Genomic DNA, 16,840 nt, shown 5'->3' on the forward strand with positions numbered 1-16,840 from the left:
ATAAATTATAATTAAACAACAATAATAATAAAATGTAAATATTATATTATTATTTATTATAGTAAATTTTATGAGTATAAAATATAATAAGAATTTTTTTGTTTTGTACAAAGTTATAAAATTAGGAAAATTTAATATTTTTCATATTATATACAGCACTAATAAATTAATATTTATCAAAGATTATACATTTATAATTTAATATATATAAATTCCAGTTTGAGTAAATCGCATGACCTATTATGCCAATGAAAGAGCTGAATAAATGAAATTATCATTTAATAGTATGAAATGTATTATTATCACATATTTTCCAACTCTTTTTATCAATAAATGTATTACTAATTAATTTTATATTATTGGTTAGAGTTTAAAAAATAATACATATTTAGGGAGTCCGTGGTATTAACGTAGTCCATGGTAACGTTTATTAGTAAATATAAATATATAATGCTAGCTGGTATTAAAATAGTGTATACATTTATTTATCAACCGATTCTATAGCGACTAATATCACCACATCGATAAATAAATATAATAATTGTAATTATTATAAATGAGTAAAGTAAGTCAAGTATACACAACATTAATAAAAATATTAAGACTAAAGAATTTTTTGATGTACCTAATAGATTAGTGGATTATTATTCATTGTGTAATTTTACTATGTTATTAATTTTTTTATTTTCTTAATTTCACTTTTTCTTCAACTCATTATTTAATTTTACCTTTCTAAATTTACCAACTGAAAAAATACACATAAAATAAATAAATACATACATAAACTGTATATAATGTATGCTTGAAGAACTCGCATAAGTCGTAGTCGTATTTAGAATTCAAAAAAAATATACAATATACTGCTGTAATATTATATTAAGTAATTATTTTCTAAGTAGAAAAAGATTTTAGTTTAAGAACTATTCTATTTGGCTTCTTGGAATTGTAATAAAATAAGTTGTGCGGATACTGTGCCTTAAGTATATTTTTCCTAATAAAATAATAAAATTGAAATTAAAAATTATCAAATTGTTAATACTCGTAAATTAATATATAAATAAATAAACAAATAGTTTATACATATAAATAAACAAATAAATGTTTAGCCTGGAGTATTATTATATTTGTAAAATAGAGTCGCGATTTTATTGACTTTGCATATACCTTACGATGCATTTTTACTCGAAACTAGTCGTATTTTATAATTATAATAATATTTCAGGCTAAATATTTATTTATTTATTTATTTATATATTATATTTTTCCTGTTAATAAACCGAGAAAGTAAGAGCTTAGAGGGGTTCGTGATGACTGATAATTTTTTGTGATATATTTTTAAAGACAAGTTGACATTAGTTTCGATCAAGTCGTCAATCCCATACATTTCGTCCCCCTTCCCCCACATAATATAATAAAATATTACTCAACGCCGCGCCATCAGTTCTGTTGCAACACAAATTTTTATTAAAAACGATTGTAGATTTACAACCATGATTTTTACCACATTATTTCTTCAGTTGCAACTGTTTACAAAATATTAACGTAATTATCGTTCTTACCATATTTTACTAGAATGTAGGATTTTGTACATACATTTTTCGGTGTCCGTATGAAAGTGCATCACTATTGTTCACTATGATAACTTGTGTGGTAAAAGTGTGTACTGTCCTGAACCAAAAATATGGATATTATTTCCTGCGTCCTTTACAACTCCACAAAGTTGTGACATGGAAATATATATGATTTTTATTACTACAGGTTACAGTTATAATATTAGACTGTAGTTGCCTATTAATTTCGTCACCGCTCTAAAAATCAAGATAGAAACATATTTTGATTACTAAAAATGATATAAGCATCGAAAAATTATAAAGATTCAATGTCCCCGTTCATATATATAAATATAGACATTTTTTTCTTGTGATCAAATGTTATGAAAACGTACCAACCGAATAATATTGAGTGTTAATTACACCGATTTTAGTTTTGTACTATTAATATTTTATAAAACTAAAAACGTGTTTCAAAATATGTCAAATATAGAAATAGACTAACTAATTACAGTAATACATTTTTAAGGTACCAAATTAAAATGTGAGTAATATTACAGACACATCATCACCTTGAATATTTCACAATATCTATGATTTATGTAGAAACGTAACTATCGTATTGTGATTTATTTAATTATAAATACCTAAGTAGCAATACTATCAATATCACATAAACTATTATTGAGTATTAAATTGTTGTGAATTTCAAAAAACTTAAACAAATGATTTATGAAAGGTTTAATTATTAAAAAATAATTTACCATCCTACTATTATAAGTAAGCAATACAATGTTTATGACCTTTTGCTGATATAATATGACTTCATTTGTAATATCTGATCAAGGACAATTATTATATACGTCTATCTCGAGGTTTCTAATTTTTCTAAGAATTTGAAAAATGCTATAGCAACTAGACCAGAGGTTCTCAAACTTTTTTTCTCCGTAAACCACGTGCCAATTTTTTTCATTTTCGTAGACCCCTAAAATTAAATGCTTACAAACTCATCTAAATGTTTTTCATAACTTACACAAAACTGCTCACCTGAATAGACTTTCTTATGGAATGCATTTTTTTTTTAATAAAAACGTGTTATTTTTAATAACACCTTCATTTTTTTAATAAGGAAAATATTAAAATCAATTTTTTAGTAATTAAAGCGATAAAAAATGCAAATTAAATATAATAACAAAGAAAAAAAATCAAGGTTGGTGTTAAAATAATTTATCTTTAATGAGAAGGATGATGCTTTAATAGTAAATTTTCAATATTTGGCTTCAAATTAGTCAGGTTTAACCTCAAATCTCCTCTATCAGTAATTTCCAATCTATTTCTTTTTTTTTTTTTGTAAGAAGATTGAAAACTGTGCTGAAACCTTTTTCCACGCAGTATGATGACGGAAAATCAAACAAAAACTTTCTTACGATTCTCCATAAAGTAGGAAAAGTAACAGGTGTATCTCTCTGAAGTCAGAACTGCTGATACCCATTTCTAAATTGTACCTTAAGTTCATTGTTAGTACTTATTCCGATCAGTTCTTCTTGTAAGTTCTTCTAGCACACATATTTTTCATAAAAATTACAACACACAATTTTGACGTATAATTCTCGTGAACCCCTATTTACACATGATGCGCCCCCAATTTTTTTTTTCGTTGACATAGACCCCTTACAGGTCTGAATCGACCCCAGGAGGTCGATATAAACCACTTTGGGAACCTGTGAGCTAGACTTTAAGATAGGACATTAAACTTTTATTGGACATTGGAATATTTTTTTTTTATGATCAAAATAAATTATTTTTTCATAAAATAAAATATTTGTTCCTATTATGTAAATAATTATTTATCCAAAACTATTGACTAACATTCTTCAAATTATTTAAACTATGTTGATTGTATTATGGATAACTATAAGCTGGTTGTCAGCATTTATTTTAGAAATGTAAATTACATTGTACACATGGTAAATACTAATTATGGGAACAATCGAGTGATGTCAACAATCGAGAGGTTAGTAATTCTAGAGGTTAATAAGGACGATGAGGTAGAACAGCGGTTCTCAACCTGTGGTACGCGTACCACTAGTGGTACGCGGAGAGCTCATAGGTGGTACGTGAAGTAAATCTTCCTTTATAAAAAAATTGGTACGAATTATTATTAACATTAAATATTATTTGGTTTATTTAAGGTTTATTTGATCGCGTGGAGGTCGTGTGTAATCGTAGTAATTAAGATAACGATATTCTCTTTAATATCATATAAATCGATAAACTTTATCGAATAAGCCCGACAAGGCGTATTTTTATTTCACAATAATGTGTTTTTACCTTAGTTTCGTGAGTTTCTTCGGTTACTAGTAACTTACAGCAACTTAGTAACTTACAATTTGGATTCGTTGTAAAATTTGGTTCTGAAAATTCTACTCCGTTACTTCAATGTGTAATTTATCAAGAAACACTTTCAAATCAAAGCATGAAGCCATCGCTACTTAAGCGCCACCAATTATCGAAGCATCCAGAAACAGAAAATAAACCTATTGAATTTTTTCAGAGAAAAGTTACTACTTTCTGAAAGGAATCGAAATGCATGTCTAGTTTTACGAACTTTAATGAAAATATCGTTAAAGCATCTTATTAAGCGAGTTTAATTATTGTTAAAGATGGAAAATCACACACAATTGGAGAAACACTAGTGTTGCCAGCAGCGAAAGAAATCGTGCGATGTGTTCTTGGAGACAAGGCTGCAAAAGAGATAGAAAAAGTGTCACTTTCAAACGATACTGTCAAAAGATGAATTGATGACATGTCGTCAAATATAAATTATTGCTTTATTTGAAAGATTGTAATTTCTTTACTATACAAATTGATGGGAGTACTTATATTGCTAACATAGCTCAAGTGTGGTATTCATAGTATTTATACGTTTTGATCGCAATGATGAAATTATTGAAGAGTTTTTGTTTTGTAAGCCTTTACAAACCCACACAACATCTGAAATTATTTTTACAACCATTAATGAATATTTGATTGAAATAAATCTGCCGTGGAGTAAATGTCTGGGTTTTTGTTCTGATGGAGCAAGGGCAATGACTGGAAGGCTGAGCGGAGTTGCAACAAGAATAAAAAAAGTTGCCCCATTATGTAAAACTATGCATTGTATGATTCACCGGCAAGCATTAATATCTAAAAACATGCCTAGAAGTTTAAAATTAGTTCTTGATAGTGCTGTAAAAACCGTAAATCTAATCAAAGCCAGACCTATCAATTCAAGACTATTCACAGTATTATGTAACGAAATGGGCAGTACTCATAAATCCCTTCTTCTCCACACAGAGGTAAGGTGGCTTTCACGAGGAAAAGTCCTCACCAGGCTATTCGAGCTTAGGTCAGAAATTTTATTACTTCTGACTGATATTGATGAAGAAAAGTCCAAATTGTTTTGTGATGACGAATGGCTGTCAAGACTAGCTTACATAGCTGATATATTTGACCGTTTAATATTTGAAATTTAAGTCTGCAAGGATCAAACACAAACATGTTTTATGCTAGTGATAAAATTAATGCATTTGTGAGAAAGTTGGATTTATTTATTTTGCAAGTATCTAAGAATGATTTTTCAGCATTCGAGACACTAAACACATTTTGGAAAAATAACGAAATTCAGCCTAATTCAAATATAATTACAGACATTTCGGAACACCTACAATTACTAAAATCCAATATTTTACAATATTTTCCAGAGGATAATTCAGAAATGAAATGGACCATAAACCCTTTCGAAGATGATTATATTAAAAACATTCCGGATGGTATTTTGGCAAAAGAATTATTTATTGACTTAATCAGTGATTCTACCCTAAAAACCGCTTTCAAAACCAAAAATATCACTAATTTTTGGCTGGACGTGAAACAAGAATACTCGGCATTGTCCACACAAGCTTTACAGCTGTAAAATAAATTATTCTCCATTAATAAATAAGTGTTCCTATATATTTTGTTGATCAATTAAATTGAAAATCCTTAAACCACAAAATATAATGATAATTATATTTTCCAGAATGAACTGACATGCAAAATGAACCATTGGCATACATATTTAGTTATTCTAACACACTTCTGCAATTTGTTAAGGTTATTAAGTTGTTAAGTTTCAGAAATTATTGACTTTAGGGTGTCAAAACTTCCCCCGAAAATCCTTGTGAATTAGGAATTATCATTTGACAAACATTTTATAGTATCACAACAATATGGGTGGGCTATGTATAAAAAGGGAAAATAAGATTCATACGTAAGAAATAGGTAATTTTAATATTATCACAATTTTAGAATTAAAATTATATTCTTCCCAGTGGCGGCTCGTAGATTTTTAATGAAGTAGAGCACATCCGAAAAAATTATAAAAAATATTATATATACAACGTTAAAAGTTTTTTGTTTTTTGTTTTTTTTTTTACGTCGGTGGTCGTTAGTAAATAGAAACACGATTGTTGTTTTAAATTTAAGATAATGACTAACATTATTAGTCGATAATCAGACTATAATAAACAAATGAGGGTAAAAATAAATCATAATGCAGATACCGACGCGGCGATGTCGAAAATAATTCGCTGAAAACATTTTAATTGGTATGTGCACAGAAATGAATATGCACATCAATTCCATTATAATGCGTGTTGTGTGTTTTGACTTGTTTTAATTTTTACATTGTACAAATGTGCACAGCAATAGTGTGCACTACTGCACCGCTATAACACACACACCGATACTGTTCTGTCGCGGACAACCGCCTGCTCGTGTGGCCTTTGGAATAACCCAATCTAAATATTATATTATTTTCATACTATTCTGAATTTAAATTTTGAAAAATAATCTTAATAACACTACAGGTATTTAGTTGTATTATTATGATTTATGTTTTCAAATTTTTTTGGAGTTTGGGTAGGTGCAAGAGCACATGAGCCGCCACTGATCCTTTCGTAAAAATGAATTAGCAGATAAAATAATTTTTTAAGATTCCATAATAATAATTTAATTCCATAATTTGAAAATTATAGTATTGGAAATAATTTGAATAAAATTAAATATGTTAAATAATTTTGAAATTCTAGGGCCACTTGGAAAGGCTACGTGAAGTTGGCCCACCCTTTTGTTTTTTAATTATAATTCGCAAACGGCTTACTCGCAAATTCTCGCAAATAAAGACGCATCGTTTAGTATCAATTTTGAAATTCTGGGCGACTTGGGTGGGCTAACTTCACGGTAGTAAAATGGAATTTGCGGGTAAGGGGTGAACTCGCAAATTTTGAAAATGGACTCGCAAATTCTCGCAAATAAAAACGCATCGTTTGTTATCGGTTTTGAAGTTCTAGGGCGACTTGGAGGAGCTACGTGAAGTTGGCCCACCCTTCTGTTTTTTAATTATAACTTGCAAACGGCTTACTCGCAAATTTTGAAAATGAACTCGCAAATTCTCGCAAATAACTCGCAAAATATTGGTATAGGTTTCAAGTTAATCCGTGAAAAAGGGTGGGCCAACTTCACGTACGTGTGGTTGTGAGCAACCGAGCAACCGAGCACTTTTTACTTGATTACTTCAACTGATATCGAATTCTGTTACCGAGAAAATCACTCGGAACTAAACGAGTGTTTGAGTAATCAAGCATTTTTCACATGATTATTTCAATTGATTTCGATGCCGAGAGAATCACTTAATTATTTCCAAAACAGTCGAGAACAATCGATCACATCGAACAATCAAGTACCTATTTCGAGTGTTTTCTCTTGATTGTTCCCATCACTAGTAAATACTCGTATATATGGTACATGAGTAGTACTATATAAAAAAGTATTGGGTACATTTTTTTAATTACTACCGTTCTTTTAATAACACATTTATGTCTAGTTAAAAACATGTTAACAATAAAAATTACATTTGCGTAAAGACAATTATTTATTTTGTATTTTTTTTAATAACATTATTTTAAATAAATACTGTTTGTATTACTAAATAATTATTTACTATCATGTAGTATAATAATAATTATAAATTTTTATTTTTCATGTATAATAAAAATCATATACATTTATGAATTCATGATAAGGGAATTCATAATGTGAATTTGCATATTATTTTCCTTAAGTCCAAATTAATTGGCTTTCAGTATGTACACGATTTTGCCTATAGAGGAATAAATATAACTATTTATATTTTTTTTTTTGCTTATTTCTGAATATTTTATATAAAATTCATATTTATATATTTTTGAGATCTTGTTAATTTTGTTAATTTTAAATTTTAAGTTGATATAATATTGCTAATTTTAAATGTTATTTATTTAATGAACTTTTATTTTTCAAATCGTCGTAAATATACTACAGATATTATAATCTTATCTTGATCGAATTACCAATATAATTATTCACATATTATTTAACGACGTACATATTAGAAGTCTACCCGGACCAAAAATGTTAGGCTCGACCCGGTACGGATTTTCTGCGCTGACGTATAAGGCCCGTTTCACAGCTGGGCGTATCGTTCGCGACGTTTTCGATTTACAATATTTAGGTTTATACGTGCCGAACTAACACGGACGCGTATAAACTTAAACAATGTAAGTTAAAAAATGCCACGTATGACGTTTGGTTGTGAAATGGGTCTAAAGCCTTTAAGATATTTTTCAAAGCTCGGTTCGATTCTAATGAATGTTTTATCACTAAAATTACATTTTTATACAATTTTTTTTACATTCTGAAAAAACTCGGTCCGGATCTTAATAGATTTAAACATTTTAAAAGCCTGACTCGGCCTGGATTTAAATTATAAGAGCCTGGCCCATGCAGTTATCTAGTGCTTATATTGTGAGGCAGTACAGAAGTTTTTCATTTCGTTAGTATATTGGTCTAAATTAATTAGAATTATATTAGTATAAACTAATAATTAATGTAATAATAACAAGTTGTGATAAATAATAATTATAAAAATAATAAAAAAATTTTTTTGCATATTTTTGCATATTATACAATTTTTTATTGCACTATTCATGAATTATGAATATTATGAATGTTATTTTTTGCTGTCTTAAGTTTATAAGTCGTATATTTTGAAATTAATTTACAACACATCAAAACTTAAATTTAACGTTATTGGGTGGATTTGTTTTTACGTATTATGCTATACCTATTTTAAATAAATACAATTTAAATTATACTATCGTGTATTTATATTTTTTTTCTTTTCACAGTAAAAATACACAAATAAAACCAAGGAACAACAATAATATTTTTATATGATATTATTAATTAAAAAATTAAAAAAATTTTATTTATAGGCCATTTTATTTTATTTTTTATTTTAAATTTATAGTTAATGCAATTAAATACAGTATTATTTGTTGATTATTCACTGTCCAGCAGTTGTTTTTTGATATCTAAGATGGGAATTAGAGTCAACTTCACCGTTAAATATTTGCATTTATAACATTATATTCGATATAAATAATCGAAAATTCTTACTTCTCATTTCTGCGTTTTGGACAAAAAATGTAACATATATTTATAATGAATAAGATTAGAACTAAATTATGTAATTAAGTAACACCCAAATGCTTTTTAGCTATGTGGAATTAATACTACCAACTTTACCATAGTTAAAAATAAACTGTAACTATTATAACAACTACTACAATATAATATAGTATTTATATCTTTAATGTGTCTTGTAATTTAAAAAAATAAAAATAATTAATTAGTTTAATAAAGTGATTATAATTATTATAGATACAAACAATAATAAATTATTTCCGAAGAAAATAACAATCAAATAAGTTATACATAAAAAAAATTAAATCATAGATGACTATAATTCTTATTGTGAGTATATTTTTCATGCAATGGCCACAATCGCATATGGGCTGGTACTGTTTGTCTCAAGGTAAAAAATACCTCTCGCTCTGGAAAGTAACGATATTTTAAATACATATTCAAAAAATATAACTGTTACATTATACCAATTATTATACCAATAAAACTCATATACTTATGAATAATATATTTCAAATTCTCATTAAACACATTTTAAGTTGGAACTTAATAATTACTATATGATGGACATTATTAAAATATTGTTTCTCGATGTATGTGTACTGTATAATACAAATATTGGTAGATGTCATATTTTAATTGTTTAATTATTATTATGAGTCATTAAGATAAATTACAAGTATCAAACATAAATTAATTATAATATGAAGCCTATGAGTAAAACAATTAAGAAATAAGTAAATAAATAAATAATAACCTAGTATCAATACTATTATTATAATCTACCCCTGCTGCATATCAATTTAATTTACGTATTATGTATGTTCGATGCGTATGACCAGTGGTGTAGATACAATTTTTTTTCTGGGGGGGGGGGGGGGTGATTAAGAGTAAGTTTTTAAGTGTTCTTAATATATCTTAAAACAAGGTCATATGTAATAATATTACATTCAAAATGGTATTATTATTATGTCCCGTATTTAATGAAAATTATTTTGTTACTCATTTTTTAATATATACCTAATCATAGTAAAATCAAAATATTTTACTATAATATGTAAATATTAATAAATAATAATCAAATATCATAAAAAAAATCTGTGGGGGGGGTGGAAACCCCTTACAGGCTTACACCCTCCCCGTAACTACGCAACTGCGTATGACATACGTACGAATTAATTTCACATGTTTTCTAAAAAAGTATTTATCCGTGAATAAAATTGTGTTTCAACAAAGTGTTTCCTTTCAGTAGTAAAACTGAACGTTATTTATAATATTATTAAGTAAAAATAATAATATTTATATTGAAACTATTTTCGCAAAGGCTTTAAGAAACTTAGATTTTATTAAACGTAACTATGCCAACATAAGTTACGCACATCATAGAGCCCTCTAATTATCATTGATACGTTTTTATTTTGGGAAATTGGTTCATTAGGTTGGAACCCTTAACAAATCCTCTTAATTGATACAATTTAAATTAAATTTATTAGAATAATAAACGAATGTTAGCTACCTATTTGCTAATATTGAGTTGATGTGTAGAATATCCGTTCCAATTAATTGGTGGAATTATAACAATTGTTTATTTTATAAAAATTATTAACCGGATCTATTAATTGCCTTGGGCTTTTACATGATATTTACCAATAAACTCAAGAAAAAATATCCTATTTTATAATGCACTTAGCAATTGTAATTTTGTTTTACACAGCTTTATCAATATGATTTTAAGTCATAACAATGTAAATCTATCTAATTTCAATTTTTTTTTTTTTTTTTTGGATAATATTTATCAGTTAAAACAATTGTTAAATTTTTTTTTTTTTTTTTTTTTAATAAAAAATATTACAAACAAATTATTATCTTTATAACTCTCGAATGCATCATTGATTTTTAACCACATTTTTTTTAAATAAAATAATATTTTAAACTTAAAACTTATTTTACTCGAATCAATGAATTTATAATTTTAATAAACAATTTTCATCTAGTTTACAAATGTATACATGGCGAGGAATGTGTTCTTCGTTTACAACGTTATTCGGAGACAGTAGTGCACAACAATGTTTATTTTTCTATTTGCATTTTCAATATAAAAGGGGTACAACGCAGTTCCTACTTTTTTTTTATTTTTTTATTTTTTATTTAAATCGTTAATTTATTTAATTTTCTAAGAATAACTAATCCTATTTACTAACTTTTATTTTACCAATTTATTATTTTTAAGGTATTTGAAATATTTATAAAAATATTTGTGCAACTTTATAACTAGACCTATTTACGAATATAAATTAAATAATACTATTTATAAATTATTTTGTAAATTATATTCTGCAATAATTCACAATCAATTATAATATAATATAATATTATTATGTACAAACCAAAGTCTTACTTGGGATCTGCATCGTGTCCCATAGGACTTTTGGTATTATTTTTACATTTTCCACTTAAATACTCATCCCACGAAGAACACTTCACAGCTATAAGTGAGTTTCTGTGGTACAGGGAGTCGGTATACAATTCATGTGCTCTCGAATGACTGCAGCCTACTGTAAAAAAAGATCCAACAAACGATTGAATAAGTATAATTGTACAATAGAGTACGTATAAATTTAACCAATTGATGAATGCTGAAACTGCAAAAAAAAGTACCCTATTATGATTTTATAAATATGTTTATATCGTACAATCGTTATGCAAAAAAATATCTTAAAATTGAAATAACTTGACATGTAATTTACTCTGCTTTGGGGTTCATACTTTATTAAATAATATGTTACCAAATTTATATTTTTTTCCTTATCCTTATCGAATATTTTTAATTATATTGATATTACAAGTCATTAAAGTATATATTATATTTATATTGGTACTAACTTAGTTTTACCCACGCACTCGGCATGTACGAATCTAGACATCCTGGTTGAGGTGGTTTGCCTTCGTTAGGGTAAAAGTCTGCATGCCCTATGGCTTTCGAATATCCGGCTGTTCCTATCGCTGTATGTATCACATCCACAAATTCCGCATCACTACTATCCAAACTATCTGATCGCAAAGACACGTACTCGAATCCTGGACCAGCCGGGTCTAAACCTGTATTATTATGGCACATAATAATAATTTTTAGAAGAAATTATGTAGTATATAAATATTCAAATAATGGTTACCTATACATCCAATCGAATATTAGGTTTACAGTTCGTAAGACCCACCTGTAACCCTGCCGATTTTCCCCAAACTGAAGGCAGCACCACAAGCTCCAGAAACGTGTGCACCAAGACTGTGACCAATAACGTGTATATCGGATGGTTCAATCAATGCAAGGTTTACGACATTTTCCAACACCTTGGCAATCACTGAACCTACTTGAGTAGTCAAGTAAGCTGGCATTGGGTACAGTACGTTACTCGCTACCCGATTCCAATCTACAGTGATGACGTTACAATTTTCGGTAGCGACATATGCTGAATATTAAAAACAGTAAAAATATATTACTCTACTATCCAAATAATATATATGAGTCGGCTGAATACAAGGGCGGATAACTGATAATTATATATATAGGTAAATTTTTCTTTTACATTTGAAATAAATATACTATTAGTTTCAAAAAAAAAATTCTGAGCAATAAATAATGAGTATATCAGCTTTTTTAGGTCTATATACATTAATGAATGTCTGAAATATCCGATCTGGTCAAAATTTTCCAACGCTTATACATGTTATTAATTATTTTTCATTAAACATTTTTTTGTTGACTACAAACAACAATAGTATTTTTTCTAAATTGTAAGATTTTGAGTTTACAAAAAGTTTTTTTGATTCTAGTCAAATTAATAAAACTATATTGTTGAAATACCTGTTTTTATTGCAAACACTCCTTTATCGTCTTCGTCCGACCCGAGCCACCCGTGCGTAATGACTTTTAAAGGTTTACCATGAAGCCAATATTCCTTTATTTGCATTTCATTACCAAACTCAATTACTACAGGATGATTATTTCCAAGTTTTCTACAACATATAGAACTAAAAGTATGAATAAAAATTGAAGAATGCTTTTGTATAATTATAAATTATAAAAAAGAGGACATGTTTAAAAATCAGGAGTCAATACAGTTTAGAAGAAACGAAATATAATGTTTAATTGATGTAAATTATAGGATATATTATAGAACCTTATATAGTACCTATTATACAGATAGCATACATGTAGTTAACATATATATTTTAGTGATTTCATAATCTATAACAGAATAATATTTAAAATTTATTAAATAAATAGGCTATTCCTATTATAGCTATTTACAATAATTTAAACATTTATTTCTAGACATTTAGAAGAATTAATTTTTACATTTGTGCATAAGCACGAGTATGAAAAATTTGAATAAAACCTAAAATACGTATAATAATATCCTTCACGTAGTGAAAAATCCAAAATAAAATTGAAGATTATTGAAAAAATAGTTTTAATGAATTTCCTATAAGTTGGGTACACAACATATGGTATTTATTTGCGTCAAAAATGATAACTATCCTAAAAATTAGTATGAAGCGTACATATACAGTCAACTCGCGATATAACAAAGCTCGAAACAAGAAAAATCTCAATGTAACGAATAAAATTGTCATTCCCTAGAAAATCTCGTGATATAACGAACAATTAAATGTATTTTCGTCTTATCGTTATAACAAAGTTTTTTAGGTCCAAATTAACGAATTCTAACAATTTTTGAGCTTGATACTATTCTTCGGAGTCCTCTGTAATCACAAAGTAAGTAAAATCAGGTCTTCATATCGTCTTAAACTATCTATAGAGACATAAGATCGACGACAATATGTTTTATAACATTTTAAATTTGGACAACGCTATTGACCGATAAAGCGTAATCGGCTTCACACAAAAAAAAAATTACTGATTTAAAAAAAATAAATATCTATACGTAATTAAATAATGACTCATGCGTGTGTGTATTAATTTTAACTAACTAACATGTATCTAACTTAGTATAGGTACATATATGTATATACCGTGTGTTCACCAATTTAGGGAACACTGAATTTTTCAGCCGGATTATGTTGGAATAAATCGAATTTTATTTTACAAGCTAGTGGTATATAAATACACATTTTCAGATAAATTTCAAATTTTTAACCCTCTCAGTATGCACATTTGCAATGCAACTTATTTTTTTTAATAGCAAACGGTAATTTTTATATCAATTTCGTATAGAATGAATTTTTTTAAGTCATTTTGACCAGTTAACCATGGCTCTATAACCAAAATTGACCGAATGTGAACCATTTAAATTTTAATAAATAATACATTTTTACAATTCATTATAAAATGCATAAAACCATTTATAATTATTTATTATTGATTACATTTTGAATATTTTTACGTATTTTTTTTTTTTTTTTTTATACATTTTATAAACAAGATTAACTTAATATGGATATAAAATTATTTAATTAAAATTGATTAAATCTATTATTTTATAACTACACAATTAATTAAATAAATTATTAAAAGTTTGCTCCTTGATTATCGATACATAATTGAAAACGTTGAAGACATTCTCTATTAGTTGCTGACATTATTTGACTTGCAGTAAGGTTATTACACACAACCAATATTTTATTTTTTAAATCTGCTAGGTTAACTGGTGGATTGTGGGTTGGCGATTAAAATCTCAATCATTTCATATTTTATAAAATAACAGTTGTAATCAATTTTAACTAAATAATTTTATATCCATATTATGTTAATTTTGTTTATGTAATCAATTTTAACTAAATAATTTTATATCCTTATTATGTTAATTTTGTTTATAAAATGTTAAAAAAAATTACGTAAAAATATTCAAAAAGTAACCAATAATAAATAATTATAAATGGTTTTATGCATTTTATAATGAATTGTAAAAATGTATTATTTATTAAAATTTAAATGGTTTTCATTCAGTTAATTTTGGTTTTAGAGCCATGGTAAATTAGTCAAAATGACTTAAAAAAAATCATTCTATCCGAATTTGGTATCAAAAATACCGGTTGCTATTAAAAAAAAAAATAAGTTGCATTGCGCATGCGCGTACCGAGAGGGTTAAAAATTTGAAATTTATATGAAAATGTGTATTTATATACTACTAGCTTGTAAAAAAAATTCGATTTATTCCAACATATTCGGCTGAAAAATGCAGTGTTCCCTAAATTGGTGAACACACGGTATATATATATATATTTACATGTAAGTATATAAATATGAATTATTTAATGAAAATGAATACGTATTTGTAGTATATTGATTAACATATTGAGTTTTATTTTAAATTTCGTTAAAACGAATTTTTTTAGTTTATGCTCTTGATGTAACGAACTTTACCGAATTTTTTCCTCTGGCCCCTTGAAATTTGTTATATCGTGAGTTGACTGTATTTATATAATTATAACGTATTATAATCGGGTAAGTAACGGTACATACGAGTTCCAATAGATCAAATCCAAGCTGGTTCCATCAACAGACATCGGCGACCTTCTGTGTTCGTCTGATTCGTCATCATTTTCTTCGTCAACGTCCTGCTGAGGTTGTGCTGTGTCCGTGGAGCTATCGTGGTCGATGACCTGCTGAAGTTGTATCGTATCAGTGGAAGTGTTGTCGACCACGTCCTGGTGAAGTTGTATGGAATCAGTGGCGCCGTTTTTAAGTGCACTGTTCTTCACAAACTGTCGCCAAATGGATTTCAATAGAAAAGCTAAAGAGCGAACAAACTATCTTACACTTGCAACTGATATTTGATAAAATCTAAAAATTAAATCGATTATAAAATTTGAATCAACATACTAAGATGAAGTAACAATACATAGAAATATTTATTAACGTTTAATTTCAAACGATGATAATAGCTAGAAATGAACAGGTTCCTACGTTTTGCGAGTAACATTTGAACAGAACTACACTCTGCAAAAATATTGTCAGCCACTCAAATGCTAATAATCTTATTAACACCCACATTAATATTTTGTGCATAAATATTTTCAATATTTTCGTGTTTTTTATCGAGATGGATTAACCAGTTAAGCCTTAGTAAATCAATGTATTTTTTAATATAAATATGTATATTTTAAGTATTACTTCAAACAAAAATAATATTACATGTATGTACGAACCATCGATTGTCTTTATCGTGAACACGAACAACAGCAATATCAAAGGTAAAACGATTTTATCTGAACCAAAGATTTTCATCTCGAAAATGGTATTAATACCTACTATGTTTACACATATAACTGCAATAGTACAAGTGTACAACGGCAAACAAATATCAGACCCGATAGTGAGTCCCGATGGTTGGCGACAGTCGATTGGATAACACAGTGATAGTTGTGTACCCGCAAAGTTGACTTTTACTTCGGTGTTTATTTATCTAATGCACTTTAATGGTCGTTTACGAACTTGACGATTACATTTTTCGATCGGCATTTTAGGGGAAAGAAGACCAAACCGAATGTATGTCGGCATACATTTAAACACATTTGAATTTCCGCAGTAGTAATTAGACCACAATGATAGTTTAGTAACCGAGACCAATCAAATGTTATCATTGTCCGAATGTTCGGCCACTTGTTGACTTATCGCGTGCATAGGGAACCAACGTATGGTGTAGATATAGGTAGGCAGGCAGGTAGCTGCGCTTAATTTGTAAGGTGTGTGTTTGCTTTAATTTTTTAATTGCCGTTAA

The 16,840-nt window shown here is 27.7% G+C and overlaps 2 protein-coding genes across 2 annotated transcripts; one reads left to right on the top strand and one right to left on the bottom strand.

Annotated features, from left to right (window-relative positions):
* The first annotated feature begins 4,639 nt into the window (after positions 1-4,639).
* LOC112685013 (zinc finger BED domain-containing protein 5-like) lies at positions 4,640-5,065 on the top strand. Its single transcript, XM_025556766.1, has one exon. It carries the CDS (start codon positions 4,640-4,642, stop codon positions 5,063-5,065), a length of 426 nt encoding a protein of 141 aa, XP_025412551.1.
* A 4,296-nt stretch (positions 5,066-9,361) lies between these two features.
* On the bottom strand, positions 9,362-16,517 carry LOC112685005 (lipase member H-like). Its single transcript, XM_025556754.1, has 7 exons — positions 16,269-16,517; positions 15,583-15,853; positions 12,961-13,112; positions 12,314-12,565; positions 11,979-12,194; positions 11,494-11,650; positions 9,362-9,505 (listed from the first exon to the last, which is right to left on the bottom strand). Exons 1-7 carry the CDS (start codon positions 16,345-16,347, stop codon positions 9,439-9,441), a joined length of 1,194 nt encoding a protein of 397 aa, XP_025412539.1. The 5' UTR covers positions 16,348-16,517; the 3' UTR covers positions 9,362-9,438.
* Positions 16,518-16,840: the final 323 nt, after the last annotated feature.

The sequence above is a fragment of the Sipha flava genome, unplaced genomic scaffold (assembly GCF_003268045.1).
Source record: "Sipha flava isolate LNK unplaced genomic scaffold, YSA_version1 261_pilon_pilon, whole genome shotgun sequence".
NCBI lineage: Eukaryota > Metazoa > Arthropoda > Insecta > Hemiptera > Aphididae > Sipha > Sipha flava.

Bases quoted from the DNA above. Each gene is read 5' to 3' on its own strand.
- LOC112685013 (XM_025556766.1), top strand. From the start codon at position 4,640: ATGACTGGAAGGCTGAGCGGAGTTGCAACAAGAATAAAAAAAGTTGCC.
- LOC112685005 (XM_025556754.1), bottom strand. From the start codon at position 16,347: ATGAAAATCTTTGGTTCAGATAAAATCGTTTTACCTTTGATATTGCTG. The intron at 13,113-15,582 runs GTATGTACCGTT...TATATGTTGTAG, and splicing joins GATTTGATCTATTGGAACTC to AAAACTTGGAAATAATCATC. The intron at 12,195-12,313 runs GTGGGTCTTACG...ATAATAATACAG, and splicing joins GAAAATCGGCAGGGTTACAG to GTTTAGACCCGGCTGGTCCA.